The sequence below is a fragment of the Amblyomma americanum genome, chromosome 7, assembly GCF_052857255.1.
Source record: "Amblyomma americanum isolate KBUSLIRL-KWMA chromosome 7, ASM5285725v1, whole genome shotgun sequence".
In the NCBI taxonomy this organism is placed as follows: Eukaryota; Metazoa; Arthropoda; class Arachnida; order Ixodida; family Ixodidae; genus Amblyomma; species Amblyomma americanum.
The window spans coordinates 22,298,568-22,326,197 of NC_135503.1; the positions used below are offsets into that span (position 1 = coordinate 22,298,568).

Below are 27,630 nucleotides of genomic sequence, written 5' to 3' on the forward strand. Positions count from 1 at the left end.
GGCACCTCTCTCTTCCTTTCTTCTTTCATTCCCTTCTTTACCCTTCCCTTACGGCGCGGTTCAGGTGTCCAACGATATATGAGACAGCTACTGCGCCATTTCCTTTCCCCCAAAACCAATTATTATTATTAGCCTCCGCTAGCTTTCGTTTGCCTTTTGTTAGCGTTTGTACTTTTCTCCCGTCCCTGTAGATTCCATTTTTGATGAATAAATACATTGCACTTCGTGCTGTACCTACATGCGAGACAACAAGCATACTTTCGCATAAGGTACGCAGTCGAGATCGGGGAGCCCGACCTGCCCGTCCGAGACATAGAAAGCCTGGCCCGGGCCCGGCCCAAGCCCGAGTGAGAGAATCTCCAAATGGCCCGAGCCCGTGCACAGCTCTGTTCGGGCATCTCGCTATATAAGGATGAAAAAATAACGCGATAATATGCCGAACAGATGTATTTCCTTTCTACAGTAGCCGCCTCGTCCATGGACGCATGGACACCAGTACTAGATAAGCATTCACGAAAACGTGGCACGTGGACCACTTGTGCTCCAAACCAGACACGTATCCTGCTTGCACTCCCCGCCTGCAGTGCTACAAGCGAAATGGAGTGCTGCAGTGTGTTAGCCCGGCTTGTCAAGGGTTTACCGAATCTACAAACTGTACTCCCAGCAGCGAAACGTGTCCCGTGCATTGCACGCCGTCCGTTCTCAGCGTCAACAGCCCGCGATTCCAAGAAGCCGCCTACGTCAATGGCCCAGGCCGTAATCCCTTGTCCAAGCAAGCGCAAACAACGGAGTATTTCTGGCACGGTCAACTTGTTAATGCCCGCAGGAGCCACTTATACACTAGACCGATGGAGCTCGTTCTTAGCTTTTCGGATGGGACGTTTACTTAAGCCGCGCGTGCTGGCCGAGATAACTGCGCGGCTAAAATCCAGCGACGTCCACCCGAGGCACGCGGCGCCTATATAAAAGAAGCTGGCACGGAGACTTAGCGCTGTATTCGGCGTTTTCCGTTCCGGCGGCATCTCTTCCTCAGAAAAGGTAAGCGCTGTCCTTCAGTACTTCACCGCGGGCGCTGAAAACCGTCTGTTCCCTAAGCATGAATTCAGCAGCACGGGCATGCTGAAACGCGACCGGACTGCGTAGACTTCGGTCTATGTCCGGCGCATAATTCTGGCAATGAGACACTGAAGCAGTATGCGCCGAATGACGCTTTGCGCACTCTCGGCACGCCTGCTTCGTCTTCGGCTGGCGCAGAACGCGCTGAAAACAAGTGCCGTACGTTGCTCATGCTGCAAAACAATTCTTAATGGCCAAACTGTCGTCCTACTTGCTAAAGTACAGCGTATCTCTCAAAGCTGTTCTCAGCGAACCTGTGAAAACTTACAGGGTGATCGGCCTCGTTGCACTTAGACAAGGCATTGAGGAGGCTCTGGGCAATTCCGTATCGAGAGAGAGAGAGAGAGATAGAAGCTCTTTAATGAAAGATAATTTAGAAGCCGTTTTAACAGCACTGACAGTTTTTAATAATAATAATAATTGGGTTTTGGGGTGAAGGAAATGGCGCAGTATCTGTCTCATATATCGGCGGACACCTGAACAGCGCCGTAAAGGAAGGGAGAAAGGAGGGAGTGAAAGAAGAAACGAAGAAAGAGGTGCCGTAGTGGAGGGCTCCGGAATAATTTCGACCACCTGGGGATCTTTAACATGCACTGACATCGCACAGCACACGGGCGCCTTAGTGTTTTGCCTCCATAAAAACGCAGCCGCCGTGATCGGGTTCGGTTTTTAAAAAAACTGAAAATTGGTTCTTGAGGAAAGAAACTGGCACAGTAACTATCTTACTTCTCGGTGGGCACCTCAACAGCTCCGTAAGGGAAGGGTGTAGAGAGTGAAATAAGGAAAGAAAGAGGCGCCGTAGTGGAGGGCTCCGGATCCCCCTCCAGTTAAACGCGGTCGCTGCGGCGCGCTGACACGGTACTTTGCGCTGGGAAGGGGCTTTGCGAGAGAAAGGTGGGAACAGAAGGGCGCAGAAAATACGCAACTATAAGAAATAAAAAGTGAAAATGCCGACTGCACTTGAATACTACTGGATGCAAGCACTCGTGCCTCAGAAGTGCTCTTTAGCGCCTTAAATACCGCAAATCACAAGTCGTGGTTCCAGTCCCGGCCGCATTTAAACGGAGGCGGAATGCCATCTATGAAACGTGTGAACCGTTTCATCTATGAAACGTATTAGAAAATACCGAACTACCCATATGGCGAAACTTAGACAATGAAGTGAACAAATGTTCGTCAGAAGCCAGGCTTTCTACTTTGTGCTTACAGCGATTCTACTACGTGCGTGCGGCTCACGGATCCCGCAAAAGGATTTACGAGCCTGACATTGTGCGCAAGGGACCCAAACAAAATCTCGAAGCGTCTTTTTGTGTTTATGAAAACGGTAATTTGGTTCGAGAAGTTAGTAATTTATATGCACCTTATGTCAAATTATTTTTAAGGCATAGGGTAAGCCTTCACGAAATTCGAACTCGAAGTGTACCGATAACCCGCCGCGGTGGCGCAGTGGTTAGGGCGCTCGACTACTGATCCGGAGTTCCCGGGTTCGAACCCGACCGCGGCGGCTGCGTTTTTATGGAGGAAAAACGCTAAGGCGCCCGTGCGCTGTGCGATGTCAGTGCACGTTAAAGATCCCCAGGGGGTCGAAATTACTCCGGAACCCTCCACTACGCACCTCTCTCTTCTTTCACTCCCTCCTTTATCCCTTCCCTTACGGCGCGGTTCAGGTGTCCAACGATATATGAGACAGATACTGCGCCATTTCCTTTCCCCCAAAACCAATTATTATTAAGTGTACCGATAATCTAGCTGTTCGAATTATGCTGACTTCGAGTCAAGAGACACCCGTTAGTAAGCCGAGACCAAGCGTCAGATCGAACAAACTTACGTTCGAATTAGGAGATTTTGAAATACAAGATCTTGCCGGGCGTCCCACCTAAACGTAGCAAAGGTTTTAAAAAAGGCTAGAGTCGCGGGCCTAGTTCGCACTATTTTTTTTTTCGTTTCTCCAAGTTAATTAGTAAATACGAATTAGTCAACATTAAATAGTGACCTCAAGCATAATGAGTGAATTCAGAAGCTGTAGGCTGAAAAACGACTGACTGAAAATTTTGCGCCAAGGAGCCGGTTACGCGGCTTTCTTTAAGGTTTTAAAAGAAAGCCCGCGAAATACAACAGCTACCGCGCGATAGCTGCTGGCGCATATCTCTCGCCCTGAGCACACGCAAAGCCCCGTCGGGAACAGCGCTCCGGAGAAGAGATTTCGTTCTGCGAGACGTCTTGGGACGTTGAAGTAGTACCGATGTCACGTGGTAACTTCAGTATTTTGACAGATTCCTTTTCATGCCGGTAAGAGCAGCTACGTGAATACCAGTTGGCGCAAACATTTCAGCCGGTTGTGTTTCAAGATCTACAACTTGCGCATTGAAACTTCATTCTTGACACCAATATTTAAAAGTTTGCTGATTAGTCTTAAGTTTCCAGAACGAAAAAATACTGCTGACTAGGCCATGCGACTGTCGACGCCACTCAACTGGTTTCACTTTTCGAAAATCCTCTTGTAGCTGGGACACTCGGTATAGACAACCAACAAATCTAAAGCTGTCTTGTGGTGCAACAAATTCGCCTTGGTATGCAGTCATCGGCACGTCTGCGACTTCGTTTTAGCAAATGTTTTGACTAAACCTGAACGCGTCGATAAACCGAGCCGGTTGCTCAGTCTCTTTTCGATCTTTCTCGTCGCGGTCGTTGCAGACGAAGCCGAGCTCTGAATGCTGACGCCGGTGTGGTTCATCCTCGTGGCGATCGCCATTCCCTGCCAAGCGTACCTGGACGACCGGGTGCTCCTCGACCAGCACTGGACGGGCTTCAGTCCCACGGCCGAAGACGTGAGGCGGCGGGAGGACCTCAAGGCACTCCAACGAGGCCGTCAGCACACACCACAGCTGAGTGACAACGAACCCGACAAGCGGTCGGCAGGCTTTTCCGCTCGCGACGCCGGGACCGGCCAACAGATGGTACGAAGTACCAGCAGGTCTTCCAGAGAACGCACCGAAGAATCGTACCTTCGGTTTCGCGCGGAAAATGCCAGAAACTTTGAAACTGCGGAACGAAGCGTACGACGCATTCTGTCCAGCCTTGAACGACTGAGCAGACGAGAACGGCTCAGCAGTGCTAGGGCAGATGTCAGACACACTCAAAGAGCCGTTCGGGTTGAGTCCCGCAGGCCAGATTTGCGAAAACAAGAGCGCGAGTCTAGGGACAGGAGGCTGGAAGGCATCCACGAAAGAGTCTACGCGGGCAGCGAACGGCAGGGAACAGAAGACGCACCGACGTGGGTGAAGGAAGATTCGAGGAGAACGGTGAGGTCACACAGCCGCGATCTGGTTCGCTCAGGCGATCGGCTGACTCCCAGTCAGAAGAGGCGCAACGCTGACGAGAGGTCTGACATTCGCGGGAGGCAGACGGACAAACCCGACAGTTCACGAAGTCACGTCGATCTGCCGAGTTCGAATTCAGAACGGCACACAAGATTCGACGAAACCAGAGAGAACAGCCGGAGGATAGATGCAAGAGTCGAAGCACGACGTCTTGAACATCGTGTCGAAAAGAATCGCTTGTCAAGGTCGGACGCAGTAAGCTCTACCTTTTCAGGACGTCAAGTCGACGGAAAAGACAGGGGCCGCTACATTCGAGACGCCATGCAGCAAAGCCACCTGATCATGGACCACCTGAACAGTCTGATTGGTTTAGCGAAGAAACTGTCTGTCAGGTCAAGAGTAGGGACCGTAAGGAGCACGCGGAGTACCGTGCGTCATCAAACGCGAAGCAACGGAGTGCTCCTATTAGAAGCCCTTGCACGGGGAGACAGTCTGGCGAGGGTGTCTCTCAACAAAGGCGAGGAAGCAAGGGCATCTTCTGGGGCTCCAGGAGAGGACAGCACGCAAACATTAAGCGTGTCGACCGTAAGAAACGGTAACATCGAGTACGACAAAGAAGAGAGGCGCGACTTAAGGCACAGCGAACGCGTGGATTCAAGGACGAGGGATATTCGTACTTCACTCCAAAGCAGCAGGAACCGCGAAGCCAGGCGCTCTGCCCCGGACGAGCGGTACGCCATTGATACCATCGACCGGAGGCGCATCAGGACGGCCCGCTCTTTGACTGGACGGACTATGGGGAACGTATGGGACAAGCGGTACGCAGACACACAGGAGAGGTATTCCAGCCGTCGTGAACGAACGCAGTTTCGAGAAGACAAAGAAAGCAGGCGCGAGAGTCAGCACGAGCGCGCTTCCAGAACACGTGACAGCAGGACTGATGAGCGGGACAGCAACCGTGATGTTCAAGAGAGAAGAAGCCTCTCCAGTTCGGTACGTCACGCCGATACGCGAACCGTCAGCACACTGCGAGCGAGAGTTGGCGCCGATCACAGAATACCTGATCGGCAGGACACGAGGGAGACGTCAATTCGAGTATACAACGCCAGACAGCCAACTCGCACCTGCGACGCTGCCTTGCCGCAAACGGCTGATAACCGACACCGGTTGTCTAGACTGGTGGACTCTCGCGCACGGGCTGCAAGTCCAAGTGGGAGACACCTTGTTCGTGAGCAAGGTTTCATTACACGAGACAGGGCACCGGGTGATGACGTCCAGCGATATTTACACCTGGCTTCCCAGCGCACCGAGAGCCGCCGCGAGCGTTGCGGTGAATCTCGCTACCAGAACTTCCGTTCAGCCGATTTTAGTGACATGATGGTTGCAGACAGCAGAATGACAAGCGACAGGCGTCGGTTATCATACGAAGCGAGAGAGAACGCACTGAGCGTTCGCACTGACCTCCCTGACGGCGAACCACCCACTTCTCGAGCGAACAGGGACGGTGCCACGCTGGACAGAGCTAGGTCGACAAGAGAGAATGAGGACGCGGCAGCCAGAAACGCTTACCGTCGAAACCCAGAAGACACGAAGTCGTCTCGAGTGAGAGACGAACGCCACCGCTTGGAAAGGAGGCAAAGTGACCGGAGTGACTTGGAAGACACTGCATCAAACGATCGTCGTGACATGACCATCACTCAACTCTTTAAAACAGATTTATCTTTATCAAGGATCGCCTTGCGGAAAGCTCCTTCCACGGAAGACTTGGGCGAAAAGCAGGTTTGTAGATTTTGGTGATTACACTGCCTCTGCTAGGTCTCTTCTTTTGGCGGTGTCTTGCGTGAACTGAGTTTGTTCGCAAAACTGGCGACGAAGGAACGCACAGCGAAAACCAATGTACCCTATTGTCCTATAGCTGCATCAAATTTCTTGCTTGGTGTTGTTTCTAAATTTAGATACTTGCAATACTTCCACCGCAGCTTTAGCGTGAAGCTGGCACTCGTCTTCTGTTTCAGGAGGAAACAAGCTACCACTCAAAGCATCAGAAGAGTGCTCTATTTTGGGATGAATTTACACCAAGGTAAGGCACGAGGTTTGATTACATCTAAACTTTCCAATGGCTTTCCTCAAGTAAATCTGGCATACCTGCCACTGAACCCACGTGATAGTGATAACGACAAAGTAAAACAGAGCATGCAGCCTGAAATGCAGCCTACAGCGCACCACGGAGGATGTAGAGCCAGAACCAAATCATACTGCCAGTGCGCCCGTCACTGCACAGCGCGAATTCCGCGGTTGGCTGAAACATTTAGTTGCTTGCACGTGATGTCAGCGGCGCCACGGTTACCGGTGCGCCGCACATAGGCAGCAAGCTTCCATGACGCAGGTAGACGTGTTTTGGCAGAGCGCTATCAGCGTTCCGTAACTGCGATGGGTATATGGGGTTTAACGTCCCAAAGCGACTCGGGCTATGAGGGACGCCGTAGTGAAGGGCTACGGAAATTTAGACCACCTGGTGTTCTTTAACGCCACTGACATCGCACAGTACTGCGTTCCTTTTAGCGCATGCATAATAATAATAATAATAGCTGGTTTTTAGGGAAAGGAAATGGCGCAGTATCTGTCTCACATATCGGCGGACACCTGACACGCGCCGTAAGGGAAGGGATAAAGGAGTGAGTGAAAGAAGAAAGGAGGTGCCGTAGTGGAAGGCTCCGGAATAATTTCGACCACCAGGGGATCTTTAACGTGCACTGACATCGCACAGCACACGGGCGCCTTAGCGTTTTTCCTCCATAACAGGTACAAAAAGGCACGCACTAGTTTTTGGACATTACAGGACCAGTAGTGCATGCTTGCCATGAACACAGCCTTATAGGCAGTGCGCTAATCCGTGGCGGTGGTGAGAGAGAGAGAGAGAGATGTGGGCTGCACGCATTAGCGCTGACAACGTTGTGGCAGACACGCAGCACAGCAGCAATAGGCCGCAGCGTTCATTGGGTGACGAACCTTTCGCGATCAACCATTAATTTAATTACTGCCACCTGCCAGGGTAGGCACACTGCCTACCCAGTGTGCGGAACGCACTCAACGTTACAGACGCCAAGCCGCGTCTATTTTTTTTTATAGCTGCCCGATGCACCACAGCTTTCGCTCCCTAACCAAGTTTAGCAGTAGTTGAACCGCAGCTATTTTTTTTAATTAGGAAAGGAGGAACTAGAGTGGGAGGGGACAAGTTGTGCGTATGCGAGATAGGCGCTGTAGCGGAGGGCGACGCAGCGGCACATGTAGAAAGGGGCGCGCCTCGGATCAGACAGCAGCATACAGAGGGTACCGCCTTGCATAAATAATACCTATAGGCGCTGACATGGAAGACAGCCCCGGGGCTACAAGTCGCGTTAACAGCAGTGCCATGGACAGCTCGAGCGGAACAACGGAGTGTGGAAGCCCGTGCTCGCGACGCTGCACGTAAGCGAGGTGCAAGGGCGCGGGAACGTCAACAAGCCGAGAGTGATGGTGGGACTATCACAACACTTTATGCATTCGCAAAGAAAGCCACAGCATAAGAGCACAAAAAGACCGCATGTAATCGCTTCAAGTTTTCCCTCCTCTGAAGTGCAGCCACACCTATAGGCTGTCAGTAACAAAAAATGCCGTTAACGACATGCACGTTAACGGCACTGAAATACGCGCGCCGTTTCAGCAATCGCTTAACCAGCGCCTCATGCGAGCTTTTCTGTACTTCAGCCATTTCAGGACAGACAGCAGCCTGTTTCGGACGGTGCTGACCGTTGGCATGGTTGCCTGGATGACCATGTCGCCATCAAGGAAGATCATGGACTGAGCCCGGACGGAACGCAAACGGGCGCTTCCTCGCTTAACGAAAGCACCCTCCTCCCTTCCTTTAACGCACCTCCGCTTTTCCCGGGCACTGTGAACAACACCCGTGGCTAACCCTATTTTGTGGTCGGCAATGCCGTGCGCACAGCGCGATTGGTATATATGCGACTCTAAGAACAAATGGACAGAGAAAGAACTCGATATTTCAATGTGGGGCCGTTAAGCGGCTTCCACTAAACATAAAAGACCGATATTTACAAAATCCGTACGTTCAAATAACGTCTGTTAGATTATGCGCGATGTTGTTACTTTCCCAATGCCGTTTCTACTATTGGCACAGCGTGTCATACAAGCACGATCATGTCAGTGCGTTAGGAGACCACAGACCTGCTTAACCCTTTTTCGACACCACAGTTAGTCACTGTGCCACTATGCCAAGTAGAGGCAAAAAGCTACTCTAGCCTCCTTTTACATATCCAGGTTGCTAAATAAGCACACCAGCTTGCAGTTTCCCTGAGAGATAAACCGCAAGTTCCCAATTTTTCAATCAAAACCAACCATATTTTTCACGTCCAACACAACGATGTCCTTCTTTGTAAATATGTGCATGATACATTTGGCACTGAGCTTTTTAAAATCTATACGACTTCATGAAAAAGTTGGGAACTATATAGGGCTGCAGCCGACATAATACTGCTCCACATGCCCATAAAAAAAAAGACTATCAATAGAGACGCCTGCAGGATATGAAGCAGCTTTTTGTATTACTCTGGCTGAAGATAAGAAACCCAGAAAAACGCATAAACCACCAGGTGTTTTCTAGAAAACCTACGTTCTTGTTGGTTTTTCATGGTGACAACTCCCCCCTTTAATAAGAAGCATGGTTCAGGGACCAAACTTGCATAGTCATGCTTGTTTTCTACAAACAAGTGGCGTGATTTGCACTAATCATGCATATGACGCAGCAAAAAGCAGAAAAGTATCAGAATAAGGTGTTCTTAGTTACATATTGTAGCATTAAACTGGTTCTTTGCAGCTGATATCAACGTCCCCTTGAAGCAAGTCTCAGTTATTAAACATAACCAGCAAGTGGCAGTAAAACCTACTCTTTGTGGTGAGCACCATTAGTGATGCAGCCACTAAAGGTGCCTGAATTTTGTAAAGAAACAAACATCAACAAAGCTGGCAAATCTGCTCACACATGATGCCATGTGGCACTGCCGACCACTTGAAAATGCTCTTTTTTATGCCTGTGTAGTCACTCCTTCACCCAAGCTTAGCCCTACAAAATAAAATGTGTCATTGCATTGCACTCTGCATGTGTGTGTGTGTGTGTGTCATTATCAATTAAGCACAGCCAAAAACAGTCAACCATGGATACATCAAACTGATATTTTGAATGATTTTCCATCGAGCGACGGGAAGGCACACACGCCGTCACAAAGATCAAGACTACAACCGAACAGATACTTACCCTAGTATGATTCGGAGGGTATCTAACAGAAACCGAGGCCTTAAAGAGGACGATGCCATGCGCCTGGTACGCGTTTGTCGAGTCGCGGGTTACCTACTCCGCCCCGTATCTCCAGCTGACGAAGGCGAATAGGGACACCCTAAAATGCCCGAGAAATGTCAATGCAGGCCGAGCACGAGCCGGAAGAGCTACTGCACCCTGTTACCAGCTTTCGGGACATTACCCGGATGTACCGAGAGGAAAGGTGCAGACTGCCAGAACCGCACCCCAAACTCACCAGGCAACAACAGACGATCCTGCGTTGAGCGCAGGTGAGATCGCTTGCGCATCCCGTACTGATGAACCGCATGTACCCTGAGGAACACGAAATGCTCTGTCGTTTTTGCAAAAGAAAAAAGGGCACCCTGCCACATGTCTTGGCAGAGTGCACAGAACTCAAGAGCCCCCCCTCCTCCCCTTCCCGCCATTACCCCCAATCCCCAACCCATTGAGCGACGGGAGACCTTGCTAATCCAGCCCCGCCCTACCGATTCAGCTCGCACTGACGGACAGGGGCCGGGAGCTGCTGGGAACATATGGGTCCCGTAACTAGGGAACCACCCCATTTGGTTCCTGCATGCGCCACCGATTTATTTTGGGCCCAATAAATGTTGATTCATCATCCATCGAACATTAAGAAAATCTCCTTGGAAATCCCATACAAAAGTATAGCACTATTGTATGCATTTATAGAATTCTCGTTTAGCGGAGCATTCGTTATATCAAACAGTGCGCTGCAGCCTTGCCAATGGAGCTCCCGCGATCACATTTGGTCGGGCGGAGTTGGGTCAGCTGCGCAGCCTTGGACACATGTTGGCAGGGCTAGTGCATAAAACTACGTGACGAGGGGAGTATGAGGTGTACTTGACGATAGCCTTTGGTATCACATACCCATTTTCCTTGCAACGCCATGTCATGTCAAGTCGGCATTTGATACATTTGTCATGCAGTGAAGCCAATCTAACTGAACAAAGGCTAGCAGCGGCTCTTGCCTGGCGTGCAGTATGCCTGCAGGTGACACTTCACTGCAAGAAGCACGTCACCAACGTGGGTGCAATGGATTCTTGTTTCTAGGTTCGATATAACTATCCATCGAATCCCTGATGTATCGACTTATTTAGTGTCTCCTTTGAATTCGATAAATCGCGCATAGCTTCCAGTGATGGTGCCAGGATATTCGTGACGGGGTGGCGCATAGAAGTGGGGGAGGGAATATGAAATGTTGGGCAGGAATGATGCCTCTGTGGCATTGCTCATGATAAAAAATAACATAAATGAACAAAATGCAGAGGAGAGCTTCACACACGAGTGAGAAGCCCAATGAGGGCTGCACTAACATATGTCCTCCCATTGAAGTGCTTTATTGCAGCTTTTTCCTAAATGCCGAAAATGAACAGAAAGTATAAAGGTATAATATTGTTACATGGCCCAAGGTGAGGAAGACGCAAGGATGACCAGGGCACAGCACACAGGCAACCAAGAGAGCACAGGGCAGACAGCATGCGCCACATAGACACCTTGTTCATATTATCATCTGTATCAAGCAATGTAACACTCATGAAGGCTGTGTAACTACCTATGGCAAGACAATACACATACCCTGACTTAATTATACCACTGCAACCAAATTAGCCAGTTTCCGAAAAAGTAGTAAAATAAGCTTTCATGAGCCTTCAATTATATCTGTGTGCACACAATAAAAATAAAAGCTGGCAGGGGTTTAACATAGTTGAACCGAGTAGATGCGCGAAAGGAGGGCATGACTTCATATCTTTAGTGGGTTAATGTCCACATATGCAGAATTGATCATTCTGTACTCAACATTTATTGATGGCGGCGAGTCCTCATACCACTGCCAGTGTAGAGGCATAATGGTTAAGAGATGTGCCACAGCACTGACAGGTGGCTGTTTCTGTCATAGCCACTGGTAGGGATTGTGCGACCCCTGTTGGCCTTCCCGAGCAACCTCTCGCGCAGCTGGTGCAACGTTCCTCCGAACTTACCCGAGCTTACCCAAGTTACTACCCGAGTAACTCAGGCAAGCTCGGGTAAGCTCGGGCAGTAACTCTAGTTGCTAGGCAATGGCACAAGATCATACATTGACAAGATTTTGAGCCGGTGTTGTTGAGTGTATGAGTGCTTTTGCACACTTCTTATGCAGAAGTGAGAAAAGGCATCAAACAACAAATTTACAGCTCAAATCTGCAAGACAGAAGCATTAGTATTAATGAATGTCAGAATGATAATAAGCACATAAAAATAAGTGTACAGGCACTAAATAAATATTTATTGCCATTCTATGCTTCCGAGCCCTGAACATCAAGCAAGTGTAGAGACCACAGGGTTGTAAGCAGCAGAAGCTTGTCTTCATCGGATGGTAAGTTGAGGTCTTCACAGGGTACAAACTCTTTGGAGCCGCACAATTTTTTTATTGCATCGAGGAAGCGGAGAGGAAATTTTGCTATCTCTGGATCCTGAAATACGGAGCACCCATTTTATGTCCTGTTTTGTAGTGTCTAATTCAGCAACTATTTAACAATATCCTTAAAAAAGATCTCCACATAAAAGAACACACACTTGCCAAATCACAATTTTCTTTTTATTTATTCCTTGGAAGATAGCATAGCTATCCTATGTGAACACATATCTACATGTTAAGTACAGAGACGACAAAGCAAAAGAAATGTGGTCGACCCAATATACATGGCCAGTTTCCTCTCCGTCCTTCCTGCAAGAGTTCAGTGGGCCTTATCTCTACCCCCCACAGCCCTAAAAAAAAAAAAAAATACAGAACTGCCCCACTATTTTTACAATAAAAGGGAACAGACCCTAAGAAGGAAACCATGCTACAATGAAAGCTACAGATGTTGCCAGCCTTTGAAAAACCCCAGTTTATTGCTTGTACAAGCTACCGAGTGGTTTTCAAGCTTTGCACACATGGCAAAAATATCAGGTTAATGTAAAAAATTCACAATGCCTCATAATCAATTCAAGCTGGAGAGCATATCAAAGAGGGATCTATTCCTACATGTATTTTAAAAGGCAACTCTTAGGACCTAAAAGGGTCACCCTTCCAGGTCACACGTTAATGGGCAATGATTGTGGCACACATCAAAAGAACTGATCACTTTTATGTCCTGGTGATGCAGTTAAGTAATGGGCTTCTTGCTTATTTATTTCTTCCTCTGATGCTTTGTTTACTGCGCTGTTCTTTTTCCTGTTTAACCCTATACTGCTCAGTGTCACGAATGCCTGTCATGGAGCTTGGACACAATGGTTAATGTCAACATGCTCTCAGCAGCCATCGCTCTCTGGTCAAAATGTTTGGTTTCACTGTGAGCATGCTGTGTGATGAAAAATGTGGTGCTAATGTGCGACTTCCAGCCAGCATCCAACAATTCCTAGTTCCTCATTTTCCGACAAACATTGCGGGAAGAATAGGAAAACCTTTGTTGAATAAAATATCTACTCTGTTTGGGGGTTTCAGGCCTTCAATTTGTGCAACACTGCCTGTACAATCGGCACAAAAAGGACAAAATGCTAACTGCTGCTATTTAGCAACATACTGATTTCTCAAATTTTGTTAACGGCTTTTGAATGTGTGTGTACACCAGTTAACATAATGTGATCATATTTATTATTTCCATTGATTCCTTCATAATTTGGGCATTAAAAACTTAACTTGCACAAAAGTACAATTCACGCACAGGGATACTATATACCTGGTGCACAGCTGTTTACTAATCTGCCAGTGACAGGAACCACTACTCTTGATGCAATCAGTATGTTATCAGGTGAAAAATTATTTGAAACCAGTAGTATTGGACAAAAGCATACATGTTCAAGAAAGTTGTATGAATGATCAAAGTTCCCTACCTCCTGGTCTTCATCATCTTCCCCAGTAGACACCATGTGTGTTTCCCTGTCATTAAACATTGATGTAACTAGCAGCACCATTTTTTCACCTGCACAGACAAAACATAGGCATACAGATTAAGAGAAAATAACTGGAAGCATGCGGGCCCTACCATGATCCTGCTGCAGTGGTTGCTCAGCAAGCGATTGTGATGGCACACCGGTGGCATCCTCTTCATCATCGTCCGTTTCAGCTGCACCACTTTCTATCAAATATGTCACATGGCTTGGGTATTTAAACCTGATGCAGTCTTTGATGCCAGGCGCTTTGCCACTTGGCGTTGTCTCCGATATAGCCTGACGGTCAACTCCAAATGGAGGCAATCGAGTACGCATAAAATCATGCACCAGGTCTTCAGCGATAGGCACAGGATCACTCGTGCTCCTGACATGCTCCAGAACTGCTTCGAGTGCAGCAACTACAGTGGCCTTTCAAAAGAAGTGAAAAGTACAATTAGGTCAGACAAGTGATGTCTTCACAAATAAGCGTCATGACATGCGGCAGCTAGGTCAAAGAAACAAAAAAGGAAGACAACAGAGAGGAAAAAATTATGTGCACAGGAGGCAAATAAGTGATGTTTGAGGCCAACTTGAACTAGGGATATTCTTAATTTGTGCGAAATTATAAAGATACAATAGCTTCGAATTCAAAACTGTAATCAAGTAAGTATTATGTCAAAAAACACTATTTCTAAGAGTGCACTACACTAAAAATTTTTACTGCTCTGAACAAAAACAAAAGGAAAAGAAATAAGAAATACCATTTTTCTTTCTTTGATGATTCATAACATAAATTCAAGTTTTGTCCTGTTTCTAATGTAACCATAGCGGCATTTGATTATACTGCTTTTACTCGGGACAGATTACAAAACAGCTTAGGTGTCATCCTTGTAGTATCCCCTAGCTGCCTCGATGCTTGGTACTACTTGGCTAGGTACCGCTTTCCAAATTCATATTATCACGACACAGCCTAACTACGAGATAACAAAATAACAAGCATTCATGATTAGTCAAACTGAAATGACCACTGTAATGCCATAAAAACTGTCTATTCTACAGTTGTCGGAAGAATCAAACATGAAACAGCTAGACATTGAAGCAGACCATAACACCAAGCTTTACATAGTGTTATGGCAGCTTCCACCTTCTAAAATGAGCATGCATATAGGAGTGTGATTTGCACCTTGGATAATGTTGAATGTGGGAGGAACTGGAGAGGGAGGCCCTTTCGCAGTTGCACACAGGAGTCCAGCGCAGCATCAATCAAGTTTGGTGCTAGACTTTTAAGACTGTCGCCCACTGTGCTGAGTGAAAACGATACGCACAGTGAAAATACAAATGTTAAACCATACACGGCCGAAGCACAGACTAAAAGGGAACACATGCTGCAGTAGCAGCATCACTGGAGAAGCCAGTACTAATAAAACACACTTGAGAATATGTTTCCTCTAGCCTCTTGTTGCATGGAGTCTTTCCTTGGAGGAAGCTACAAACAAAAGCTTCAATGTTTTAAATCCCCCTCAATAGGTTGTTGTCCAAAGCAGCTCCTTCATGTTACATCATTAATTTGATGCAGAAATCGAGAAAGACAATGAGAGTGGCAGAGCAAAAAGAAATTTTGAATGGGACAGCTAAAGTAGGCGTTGGGAGTATATTCAGATAAATATCTGCCACTGAAACATCCCACAATCAATAAATGAACATTTTTGAGGACCGGGTTTTCCTTACACTTGCTTAACAATTGTTGTGACATTTTTAAAAAAGCACTTCAGCAAGTTTATGCTACCAGTTTGAAAGTAGGAACCTTTAAACATGGACTTGAAACAAACTAGTCCAGGTTAATGAAAAAACACTGCCATAGAGAACAAAATTGAGACAGGAACAGCTCTCAAGAAACCCAACAACACACTTCATTCTGACTTAGCATCTTACACAGTGTGCACAAGTAACGGCCCTTGCCAACTCCATTTTGGCAAACCTTATACTTGAAACAGTGAGAAGTAGGCGACAGAGACGACCATAGCACTCATGGTGTCGGTTCTACCCTGTTCTTCATGCCATTTCAAGGCATCGATTCTCATGGCACCAACAGTGGGCGGTGCAAGACACACTGGTGATGTTTAACAAAGCTAGCCCAGGTTCCTATTTTAATCAACAAAGCAGTCACATGGACGACTACTGATGCAGTAAAAGGACATGCCTTTCATGAAGCCTCTTTCATGAACAGACTGCACCTGGTGTCACGTGCGCTGACAATTTTGCAATTTTCTCTGCTCTTACGTTCTTTCCTTTTGTCCCATCCGTGAAATTAAACCATGTTATATAATCTTCATGCACAAAACTTGAGAAACCAAGTAAAGGATTGTAATGCAATTTCACGATGATGAAGTTCTTTTCCATCCCAGCTTGCTTCAAGGAAAAAATGCACTTGTACAACCTTTATAAGCCTTTAGGTTTTTAAAAGAAGCAGATGTTGCAAATAAATTATGAAAATTTAAAGAATTTAGTTCATTTCTAATAAAAAGTTGACTATTTAATCCTGTGGTTGGTGCATGAGTGGTTACAACTAACTAAGATTTTTATTGCATTTCCACGATACAATGCATAATCATATGATGCAGTGGCTTTGTGTAGCAGTGATCAGGAGAGCACAATATTCTGTGTGCTTCTTTAAGAATGAGCAAGCTAGCAAAACTTTAATTTGAGGTATTCGGTTGCTACATGACATAGCTGATAAAATGAGAAATGGCACAAAAAAGCTTGGAGCAAGCTTGGAAACACTTACTGGTTCTGATAAGTGCTTATGGTGATGTGCGTAGAGTGAGTTCCGGAAGATTCTGGAGTCCATGCCTGGTGGATAGTTCCCCGTGGCATATACAGCAAGTCTCCTGGCTTTCAGAGGAAGTAGGCAGATAAAACTGAGGACTGTTGCAGAATGAAATATGGGTCAGTGTGTGTTATGTGAAGCTTACAGCAACCCCTCAAGCACTAGGAACCAATACCAACATGTTGCGGATTTTTGTACATGCTGACGGACTAGTTGGTGCATACTTCGAGACACAGAAAAGTTGCATTACACAAATGCATGAGAGGATATGGGGCAAGCATAACTTTCGTTTGCAATGTCCTTGCCCCGCCTTGTATTCATGCCTTTTGCACTTTTCCAAGCCTTAGAAAAAGAAGAAAAAAACCCCCCAATTCCCGGCGAACAAACCCGCATTTGGAATTTTGAAACACACAGAAGAGCATCACTTGGTCACAGAATTATTTGCCTTAACTTTATTGGAAGCAAAAGTTTACAAAAATAAATAAATAAAACTTGTACAGCCGCAGCAGAAGTTTACGAGATACATGTGTTGTAGCAATGCCTTGAAACCTACAGGTCTGGAACTGACAGCAGTGGATGCGGCATACACATCTCCTTACACCAATACTCAATTGAGGCAACCGGCTTACATGACTTTGCTGAAGGAGACCGTTTCTTTTTAGCATCCGCATCCCATAAACTTTTGCTGCTGACTGTATAAACAAAATGCTTGCAGCACACAAGGCAGTCCATGCTAGACTACATAGCCTTCACTATGCACCTACCTTCAATGTGAACTCATGACTTGGCTCACCAATATCAGCAGCATCAAAATCACTGCTGTAAGTGCGAGGCAATTCTATGGGAGGTTTGTAAAGCTTCCAGCACTTTTCACCTTCCAACTGCACTATAAATACCTGCAAGAAAATTTCCAAAATTCTGAGTAACCAGAATTTGCAAGGATCTCCTCATATATGTTAATAACAATCGTGAACCTCATTTGATCTGAACAGCAGCCAACAGACAGGCACTTCACAATAAGCAGAGCATTACCTGGGAGAAACAATAGGCTGACACGGAAGTGCTGCTATGATCTAGCTGCCGAAAGCCACAAAATACTAGGGCAGCTTAGAATCTTCTTAGCTTAGCTTAAGAAGCATAGATTAGAAAATTCCAAGCTAGTGTTATTAGAAGGTGCAGATGAGAGCTATAATATAGCAAGTAGGTTGTGTGGTCCACAAATAAGGATTAAAACAGGGAGGCAGACATGAACAAAACACAGAAAAAAATGCTCCACAAAGCTACAGACTCAGAAAACGCCCTTTATGACGACTCTTGTTGCTTAAAGAACCACTATCATAAGCGAAAAATTTCATGTCTTCAAATTGATTACTTGTACTTGCTGTCATTTTAAAAATGTGTTCATTACTATGTCAATGAGTGATACAACATTGATATTTATAGTTATGTTCTTTCCATAGATGTGGTCCCTTAGTGTAATAATAATTGGTTTTTGGGGAAAGGAAATGGCACAGTATCTGTCTTATATATCATTGGACACCTGAACCTCAGCGCCCTAAGGGAAGGGATAAGGAGGGAGTGAAAGAAGAGAGGAAGAAAGAGGTGCAGTAGTGGAGGGCTCCGGAATAATTCCAACCACCTGGGGATCTTTAACATGCACTGACATCACGTGCACTGACATCCCACAGCACATGGGCGCCTTAGCGTTTTTCCTCCATAAAAACGCAGTCGCCGCATACTTGTTTTTACAGCTTGTATTGTTGTAATACACTAGTTTTGATATCAATTTTACATTGGACCAGTCACTAAATTTGAGGCTGAATATTCATATACCCAAGTGTATATTTGAAAACAAATTTAATAAAAACAAAACAAGAGGGAGGGAGGGAGGGAGGGAGGGAGGGAGGGAGGAAGGAAGGAAGGAAGGAAGGAAGGAAGGAAGGAAGGAAGGAAGGAAGGAAGGAAGGAAGGAAGGAAGGAAGGAAGAAGGAAGGAAGGAAGGAAGGAAGGAAGGAAGGAAGGAAGGAAGGAAGGAAGGAAGGAAGGAAGGAAGGAAGGAAGGAAGGAAGGAAGGAAGGAAGGAAGGAAGGAAGGAAGGAAGGAAGGAAGGAAGGAAGGAAGGAAGGAAGGAAGGAAGGAAGGAAGGAAGGAAGGAAGGAAGGAAGGAAGGAAGGAAGGAAGGAAGGAAGGAAGGAAGGAAGGAAGGAAGGAAGGAAGGAAGGAAGAGGAAGGAAGGAAGGAAGGAAGGAAGGAAGGAAGGAAGGAAGGAAGGAAGGAAGGAAGGAAGGAAGGAAGGAAGGAAGGAAGGAAGGAAGGAAGGAGGAAGGAAGGAAGGAAGGAAGGAAGGAAGGAAGGAAGGAAGGAAGGAAGGAAGGAAGGAAGGAAGGAAGGAAGGAAGGAAGGAAGGAAGGAAGGAAGAAGGAGGAAGGAGGAAGGAAGGAAGGAAGGAAGGAAGGAAGGAAGGAAGGAAGGAAGGAAGGAAGGAAGGAAGGAAGGAAGGAAGGAAGGAAGGAAGGAAGGAAGGAAGGAAGGAAGGAAGAAGGAAGGAAGGAAGGAAGGAAGGAAGGAAGGAAGGAAGGAAGGAAGGAAGGAAGGAAGGAAGGAAGGAAGGAAGGAAGGAAGGAAGGAAGGAAGGAAGGAAGGAAGGAAGGAAGGAAGGAAGGAAGGAAGGAAGGAGGAAGGAAGGAAGGAAGGAAGGAAGGAAGGAAGGAAGGAAGGAAGGAAGGAAGGAAGGAAGGAAGGAAGAAGGAAGGAAGGAAGGAAGGAAGGAAGGAAGGAAGGAAGGAAGGAAGGAAGGAAGGAAGGAAGGAAGGAAGGAAGGAAGGAAGGAAGGAGGAAGGAAGGAAGGAAGGAAGGAAGGAAGGAAGGAAGGAAGGAAGGAAGGAAGGAAGGAAGGAAGGAAGGAAGGAAGGAAGGAAGGAAGGAAGGAAGGAAGGAAGGAAGGAAGGAAGGAAGGAAGGAAGGAAGGAAGGAAGGAAGGAAGGAAGGAAGGAAGGAAGGAAGAAGGAAGGAAGGAAGGAAGGAAGGAAGGAAGGAAGGAAGGAAGGAAGGAAGGAAGGGAAGGAACGGAAGGAAGGAACCGTCAGGGCCCCGGCCAGGAAGGAAGGAAGGAAGGAAGGAAGGAAGGAAGGAAGGAAGGAAGGAAGGAAGGAAGGAAGACTTCCCAGGCTACAGTGATGTGCACTCAAGCTGACTAAAACACACAAATCTGTTGAGACACTTAAGCACCTGCACTATTATAAAGTAGATTGCAAGCAAATCTTTGGCAGTGGCCAGCCAAGAGGCCATCTTCTATTAATGCCTCGTTTGTTGTCTAGTGCTCACACAACTGACAGCAATGAACTTGTATCCAGTGATTCACTGAATGCTTAATGCAACAAGGAATGATTAGGGTTTAAAAACTAAATGGAATAAGAGATGACCAAATGACTAGAAGCCTTTTAGAGGTTAACTTGAAAATTGAAGCCATGCGACCTACAAAGCTGACCATAACCGTGGAATTTTGCGGATTATTTTTCACATTTTCTACCATCATGCTATGCACTGTGCTTGATGTCCAGTGCTTCTTTGTCTGTATTCAATACTGCCCGAGTGTAAAATGTAAGGACAACACAACTTGCCTCCACATCATCATAATGAGGGGCCAACCCCTGTGCAGATGGAGGAGTGATGTAAGCATTGCATCCCACGAGGCAGCCAAAAAAACACTCCAGTTTTTCCAGGACCTCCCAGAGACCATCCTGTAGAGACATTTGAGCGTGTTCGACTCTGTCCTTCACAAGTCACGCAGGCACTGTGTACTTAAAACTAAAATAAGACAGCAGTAGCCCTTCAGTTTTCCACCCAGCTAACTTTTATGTTGTTTTTTTTTAAGCATGCAAGCATTAAGTAGTGCCGAAATTTGGGCGAGCTGGATAACGTTCATGATGAGAAAATAGCGCAAAAGGAACACGAAGGATGAAAAGAGCGACGCAAACAAGCAATTTTATTTTGTTTTACTGCAGGATCCCTGCAAGCTCCCAGGAAACACAATGAAACACAACACTGCTACCTTCGACGGGTAGAACATAACTGCAAAGTTTGCATTCCTGATCACTGTAATTACCTTTTGCTAACAGTCCACATTGCTTTTCAGGATATGTGTGGGGTGAAGGGCCAATTCTGAACCGATGCCCACTGTATTACAGAATTCCATGCATATTAACAAACAGCAACAGCCGAGTTTTTTTTTTTTTTCCCTCTTTGTTCTAATAAGATATGTGTAAAGGCAGTACCGAGGAACTCTGCTGAAATAACACTGTGTAATAGGTGGGTTGGCAAGTATGCCGGCATTGTCTATCAGGGGGTGAGTGATTGAATGTGTCTTTTGCGGACAGTAGGTGCTGCGACCTGGAATTACACTGGCTTCATGACGTCAAGTGTTCCTTGCTGATGTGCTATCACCAGGAAGAAATAAAATGCTAAAGCGACAAGCAGCACTATTTTAAGTACAAGAGAGATCTGAACACACCATTTTTTTTTTCTACACATTTTAGATAATATGGCTTTGGTAATATTAAAAAACTTGTATACCCGAACCAGTCATAGTGCCTTATGGTATAAGGTGGTATAGCATGGTACGTTATGGTAGAAAGTGTCTTCTGGTTATCCGCATTCAAAGGTTATTCCAAGCCACTGTGGAAAGCACAGATAAAAACACAATGCATGCAGCATGAAAATGAAGAAAAGTGCATTACCACCCATCGTTGCGGCTGGTGGATTTGCATTGTAGCTTTGTCGTTTTCAAACAGTCTCTTTGCCTTGGCCTCAGTAGCACGTCCCTGCCTCTCAAAGTTTGTCCTCTTCCCATCCTCATACTTGCACAAAGCAATGTCCTTCGCAAAGTATATTTGCTTTTCCTTAAGCAAGGCAAAAAAATTGTCTTTCCCAAACAGCGGTGCCCACAGCTCGGCATGACCAACCCGATTCTGAGATATGAACGGTTCTCGCTCCCAGTGCTTTTCCACAAACACTTCAAATGAAAGTGGAGTCAGCAGAAACTCCACAACATGAAGTGGCGTCTCAAAGTTTTGGCCCAGGACACTCGATGCACTGTCAGTGCTGCAAGGAAATAGGGGACACTGATAAATAAAAAATAAATACCCCTTCTTTCAAGCTGAATAGGTGCTGTACTAAAATAACATGAGTACAGCCCTGCTCAGTATGACCTGCAATGCAGTGGCAATGATCACACCAATTTATAGTAATCAATTGAATGCAGTGCAATATACTTCAGTGAAAGCCTGGCCCTTTCCACTGGCACCACAGTCGGGCGCTTGCTGCTTCTTAAAGGAAGCTCCAGCCAAGTCTTGTATGCTGCAAGTGATACTGAGCATGACTGTAAATGCTGATCCCCTTTCTTGAATTTATAAGCTGATGTATAATGTGATTTTGTTTTTTCAGCCACAGATGTTGGGGAAATGGGGTTACATGTCACCCAGGTTTGTGTCAGCGAACAGTTGTATCAACACAGCATTAATTACGATTCAAAATTAGCTACTTCTGGTTACAGGCTAGCCCTGGTTACATCAGTTTGTGCTTCAGTGCAGTTCAAGGAAATTTTTCCATTTACTTGTGCTGTTTCATCTAGTGGCAACACAATGAAATGATAAAGACTCATTTCTCCTAGGAATTCCAGCAGGGTCTAATGCATGGAACAGGATTTGGAAACGTGGTGCTGTCGAGAAGAATAAAAAAAAGCGACCCGCAGAAGTACAGTACTGTGCATTTTTATCGTGAAGATTTAAAAAAATTTCCCTGCCTCAACTGTTGGCTCATTTGCGGTGAAACTGCACACAGAGCTTGAGTATTATGGTAACTTTTGTATCGTAGCAAGTTTGACAGCGGTACTTACTTAGTTGAGCCGTGCATGATGTAAAAACGTAATCGTCGAGATCGGCGAACAGAAACCCGCAAACGCTGTTTTTTCGTTGAAGGGCGGCAGTGGCGCGGTCTGTTTGCTGCAGTGGAAATTGTCATGACAAGGCGCCGAGGCGAGCATTGCAAGAAGCGCGGGCCCTTTGATTACACAATTCCGGCCGTTTCATCTGTTTCAACTGAAGCGCTTCCAACATTTTCGGCTATAACTAAGCGGAAGAAAATATCTGAACAACTGATTTAACTAGGCTTTACCTTTAAAAGAATATTGTTTGATCTCTTTTTCTGCGGAGTGACTTTATCCCATTCAGCTCATATCGTCTGCTTTCGTGACTCTCCGAAAGCATTGGAGGGTGACAGCAGAAAACAGATGGCGCCACTGCCGCCCTTCAGCAAAAAAATGGTGTTTGTGGGTATCAGTTCGCCGATCTCGACGCAGGCAATTATGTTTTGCATCATGTGCGGCGCAACTAAGTAAGTGCCGTTGTCAAACTTGCTACGATACAAAAGTTAACAAATATGCAAGCTATGAGTACAGTTTCATTGCAAATGAGTCAGTGATTGAGGCGGGGAAATTTTTAAAAGTTTTCAAGATAAAAATGCACAATACTGTACATTAGCACTGTCCAAGGCATATTCACAAGTTCCACGCATGGTGTCGGCACCACATGGCCGTCTACAGTAATGCCTGGGAGCTGATCCGATATGGTCTAGCATCTCCAACTGAACCTTCTTTTTGAGTCAAGTCGCGCAGCACGTTTGTCGTGTTATACTGTTTGGGTTATGTTACTTTTTGCACATAGGCACAGTAACAGACTAATATAATATTCATGTTCACGTGTAAAGCCCACAATACGGGCAGAAAACATAAAAGCAACTGCATCTTCTACCTACTACACTACTGAACTGTCCGGTCACAGGTAATATCACCTACATACACTCCCTCTAAATTCAAGGCACAAGAATTGTGGGGACTCGACCTGCTCTGTACCCTTTCGTTTTCTTGCCTGTGATGTGTCTTAGTCATAACAAGGAAGGGCGCCTGCGTCACGGCGGGAAGGGCGCCTGCGTCACGGCGGGAAGGGCGCCTGCGTCACGGCAGGAAGGGTGCCCGCGTCATGGTGACTTGAGCATCACGGAAGGTGTGATTGCTGCGCGCAGAGGAGACAGCTCTCTTCGGCTCAGGAATTTGTCGCACACAGACACTACGGTTTCCAGTGCTCTGCTCTCCGCCGATGGGGAGAGGCCTTGTGGGAACATTTTCCCACAAGTGCCACGAGGCCATCCCTTGCGGCCTCAGAGCTTCTCCCCTGCCCTAGCCTGGGCGAACATTCGCTCATAACCTTGCTGGTGAGTAGGATGATCTTGATTCTCTAGCATATTTTGATGCTAGCTGTCATTATCGTTGCTACAGCCATAAATGTCCTGTCTGTGTCAGCCAGAGTGTCGCCGTTCCTTTGTTCCCTCATGGCTAGGCCTGCCGTGGTCAGCGTGCGCAATCACGGGGTGCGGTTCTTCATTCCAGAAACTGAGTAAATTGCACAAACATTTTAATGCAGTATCAGTAAGCACAATGCAGCACTAGGGTAAGACAGCTATCACCTCTCGGGCAGCTATATTGGTTTTTTAGTCACACCCTCTATAGCCCATGGAACTTTCAAATATTATAAAACAGTAGCTCTCAATAATTTGAACTGGAAGCGGACCTAAAATTTGTTTTACATATGCCATCTGAATTAACTATAGCCATTTTTAATACATTTCTTTATGGCGAGACCAGATCATCAGTTAACGGGTATCCAGGGTAAAAGCACTGCATAAAAATAACTTCCCTGGTCTAAGCCTTCCTTTACAGACATTAATTCACACATATTCCATTAGCATCGAGAAAACGGAGGCTCTCGAACCAAACTTGCCGCTTTTCATGTGCAGTTAGACGCACACCATGTACAAGGAATGTTCGTGTTCTATTTCTAGTACTGTCAGGCAGCTTGTAGTGTCACCTTCAACATTCTTACAACTATGATAAACAACCTTTCAATGACATTCATGCTGGCAGAAGCTATCAGCTCGGTTTGGCAACACTGGGTAATACAGCACCATGGGCCACTGGTACACCATACAAGACATTATGTCATGCAGCGCTTCACGGAAGTGCTGATGATGTCACCAGGGATTTCATTTCTGCATTCTCTATTGAAAGCTAAGGAGCAAAGCTAAACAACCTAATCATCTTGCACAGCTTATTTAATAACATAAAAACTCACTTCAGTGTCCAAAAAATACTGTTGTTTTGGACATAATGGCAAGATGACCAATCTGTGGATTAGTTTTTCCACTTCAACATGAAGCAAATATAGTCAGTGCATTATTCAGCTTATTCTTTATTAACATGTAGTACTTTCATACAAAGATATTCTACAAATAAAATCCACCATAGAGTTCCATTCCTCAGGGCCGAAAACTAAAGGCAAGAACCAGATATACATAGAGAGCAAAGGAGACAGAGAAACCAACAAAGGGAAACCTAGGCAAAAAAAAAATTATTTAACAGTTATTCTCCTCCGTCTTCACTAATTTGCCTGTGCCACTGGAAGTCCTCAAATACAAGGTTGGTGCTCATCTCTCTGGTCAGCTGCTTCTTGAGCTTTGAGCGGTCAAAGATTCTCTTCTCCTGAAGCTTGGGGTAGACTTCCTCAGGTTCTGACTTGGCAAGCTTAAAGGGAACATCTGCAATCAAGTCACCAGACATGGGCCCCAGATAGAGCTGCACTCTGAGAACGTACGAAATGATAATGCCGATAGCATCCTCATGGTTGAGTGTTGACGATGCCAGGCAGGCATCAGTTTCCTTCAGCAGGCCATCCAAGGCAATTCCTCTCCTATCTCGGTTCTCCGATGCCAAAGGCAGCAGGTGGAACACTTTGGAGAAGGCAGCACCAGGAAGGATGGGGCAGTTCTCGGTACTGTCCACAGACGCCACCACCTTAGAGTAGTGGCCGTGGACAAGCGTGACCTCCGTGTTCTGCAGCACCAGGACCTTGATGTTTCGGACGTTCTTTTTGGAGTAATTGGAGATGGACACATGCGCGTTTATCTTGTCATCGTGGAAGTAGATCTCTTTGTCGAGCACAACCTCGAGTTCCACCTTGCCAGGGCTGAGCGTGAAGCCCTTGCAGACAACGGTCGTTGGCTGGCGCTCACTCTGCGTGAGTGGCGCGTACTGCACCTTGCGGATAGCCATGTTGACGGTGCTGCGTCGGTGAGCTTTCTGCTGGTCGTCCTCAGCGACGTAGACGCGCAGCTCGTACTCAACACCCAGAGGTTTGCCACGGTCATTGGGGCCAGGCTGAAGCGTGACGGACATGGGCGCGTTTGCAGGCAGGCTGAAGGCGAAGGCATACGCGTTGGTCCCCAATTTGCGCAGCAAGCGCTGCTGCAGGTCGGACACCTGGGTGACTTGATTGCGCTCGGGCACTATCTGGTCATGGGCGAGGAACAGTTGCCGGTAAAAGTGCAGTCCCATCACTTCGTCCTCCTCGCGACCGTACCGGAACGTGGTGATCACTTGGCCGTATACCTTGCGGCCCTTGAGATAGTCGTTGTCGACCACGACGACGCCCTCCACGGGATCGCAGCTGTCTCCTCGCTGCGCGAAGTCCCGCTTGCCAATGTAGACGGTGAGCTTACCATTGGGCGCGACTTTCTTGTACACCTTCACGGCGACGACGAGGCACAGCAAGACGAAGAACGCCATTGTGAGCGTGTGTACGCGGTGACAGACGTGCGGAACGTCTGTCGTGATGCGTACTGCGCCGGCGAACGAGGCGTGCTCGTATTTATGCAGTCGTCAGAGTGCCGCAGTCGGATGACGCGCAGCTAACGAGATTAAGTTGAAGCCCCACAACTGCGGCGCCCGTACAGAGTGAAAGGTCCCCAAGAAATGTGGCTTCTCCATGATCCGTGAGGATCATCGGCAAGCAAACCGAATAACGAGCAACAGCTCGACTTAACAGGTTGCAACTAGCTTCAGAAAGCTCCTGTTGACTTACCAGGTGTTACTGCGAGTTTTCTTTCTTTTGGTGAGTCCGTCACCATCAGTCTTTCGCTTAGTCTTCATTGTCAGCCAGATAATCTCGAGTTTCACAAGTAACGAACGTTTCGAACGAGGCAATTATGTAACGGCAGGTCACTGTAGCAGACAGATCTAAACAAACTGCTAACCACGTGCACGCCGCGCCGGCGCGTCTGCAGCGTCTGTGCGCTGTTGCCAGACGTGGATGCATGACCGCAGAGGAACGATCCCATCCAGTGCGTAAAACTGAAAGCACGCGGACATTAAGGTCAAGCGCTTATCGTGTCCATTACTTATTTTCACCTTGATTTTTTTACTTTTTTTAATATGCAGTACAAACACGCTTAATCGGCTCACCACTTCCTTTCCTCGCTCGAAAGCTCGAGGCCCAAATTTTTTCTCGATGCGCAACTCTGCTTCGTATGTTTATTATCGAAACCTTAGTAAGCTAATTGCATTGTTTAAGAAAAAATAAACGACAGATCCAGCGCTCTTTACCCCTTTCCTTTCTGTCTTGTCCTGTGTGCCCACCTATAGATATGATGACGCAAAACATATTTTAGAATAGGTGAGATGGCTGACTCCTTTACGGATGGCGTCCTCAGTTCAGGGCGCCGGCAGCCGCTGCGTTCTCGCGCGCCCTCTCTAATCTGCTGCTGTTGGTCCGAGTTGGACAGGCCATGCCACCACCGTGCCTTTTTCCTTACACCGAGATCCTAATTCGCGAATGACGTGCATGCACAAAAGGAGAGCTCCACTGTGGGTCTTCTTCCTCTCTCCAGTCTTGCACCTGCTTCTTCATCGTCTCCCCCAGTTCATCAGATTTCGGCTTCCCGGGAAGCCCTCTACTACAGTACCTTTCTCTCCCCCTTTTTCCTCTCTCTTCCTCCCTTCCCTCACGGTGTCCACTGAGAAATCCAACAGTTACTGCGCCTTTCCCCTCCACTCTCTCTCCTCGGCCGCAAGAACAGTTTTTTCATACCATCCCTCAACGCATGATTGAGGTGGCAATCCAGAGTGAGAATGCACCTTTCGCAACAATATTTAATTGCGATACCATATGGCTCATCAGCAACGAACCCTGGCTTTGTCCAGTGGTCCCAGATTC

General features: G+C 46.8%; 3 protein-coding genes across 3 annotated transcripts; 1 reads left to right on the top strand and 2 right to left on the bottom strand.

The window, feature by feature from the left end:
• The first annotated feature begins 990 nt into the window (after nucleotides 1-990).
• LOC144098663 (uncharacterized) lies at nucleotides 991-9,605 on the top strand. Its single transcript, XM_077631472.1, has 4 exons — nucleotides 991-1,038; nucleotides 3,811-6,215; nucleotides 6,452-6,516; nucleotides 8,184-9,605. Exons 2-4 carry the CDS (start codon nucleotides 3,828-3,830, stop codon nucleotides 8,278-8,280), a joined length of 2,550 nt encoding a protein of 849 aa, XP_077487598.1. The 5' UTR covers nucleotides 991-1,038; nucleotides 3,811-3,827; the 3' UTR covers nucleotides 8,281-9,605.
• A 2,454-nt stretch (nucleotides 9,606-12,059) lies between these two features.
• LOC144098668 (ribosomal oxygenase 2-like) lies at nucleotides 12,060-26,711 on the bottom strand. The gene is made up of 9 exons (XM_077631478.1): nucleotides 26,500-26,711; nucleotides 21,268-21,631; nucleotides 20,152-20,271; nucleotides 17,296-17,427; nucleotides 16,490-16,596; nucleotides 14,888-15,008; nucleotides 13,818-14,133; nucleotides 13,666-13,754; nucleotides 12,060-12,263 (listed from the first exon to the last, which is right to left on the bottom strand). Exons 1-9 carry the CDS (start codon nucleotides 26,565-26,567, stop codon nucleotides 12,087-12,089), a joined length of 1,494 nt encoding a protein of 497 aa, XP_077487604.1. The 5' UTR covers nucleotides 26,568-26,711; the 3' UTR covers nucleotides 12,060-12,086.
• Nucleotides 24,869-26,331, bottom strand: Arr2 (arrestin 2). The gene has a single exon (XM_077631479.1). It carries the CDS (start codon nucleotides 26,202-26,204, stop codon nucleotides 25,002-25,004), a length of 1,203 nt encoding a protein of 400 aa, XP_077487605.1. The 5' UTR covers nucleotides 26,205-26,331; the 3' UTR covers nucleotides 24,869-25,001.
• Nucleotides 26,712-27,630: the final 919 nt, after the last annotated feature.

What these genes read in the sequence shown, in the direction of transcription:
- Arr2 (XM_077631479.1), bottom strand. Translation starts at nt 26,204, where the DNA reads ATGGCGTTCTTCGTCTTGCTGTGCCTCGTCGTCGCCGTGAAGGTGTAC.
- LOC144098663 (XM_077631472.1), top strand. Translation starts at nt 3,828, where the DNA reads ATGCTGACGCCGGTGTGGTTCATCCTCGTGGCGATCGCCATTCCCTGC. An exon ending in AAGACTTGGGCGAAAAGCAG is followed by an intron (nt 6,216 to 6,451) that starts GTTTGTAGATTT and finishes CTTCTGTTTCAG; the next exon opens with GAGGAAACAAGCTACCACTC. An exon ending in TGGGATGAATTTACACCAAG is followed by an intron (nt 6,517 to 8,183) that starts GTAAGGCACGAG and finishes TCTGTACTTCAG; the next exon opens with CCATTTCAGGACAGACAGCA.
- LOC144098668 (XM_077631478.1), bottom strand. Translation starts at nt 26,567, where the DNA reads ATGAAGACTAAGCGAAAGACTGATGGTGACGGACTCACCAAAAGAAAG. An exon ending in ATAAGCACTTATCAGAACCA is followed by an intron (nt 15,009 to 16,489) that starts GTAAGTGTTTCC and finishes GTTTTCACTCAG; the next exon opens with CACAGTGGGCGACAGTCTTA. An exon ending in ACCACTGCAGCAGGATCATG is followed by an intron (nt 13,755 to 13,817) that starts GTAGGGCCCGCA and finishes TTGTCTGTGCAG; the next exon opens with GTGAAAAAATGGTGCTGCTA.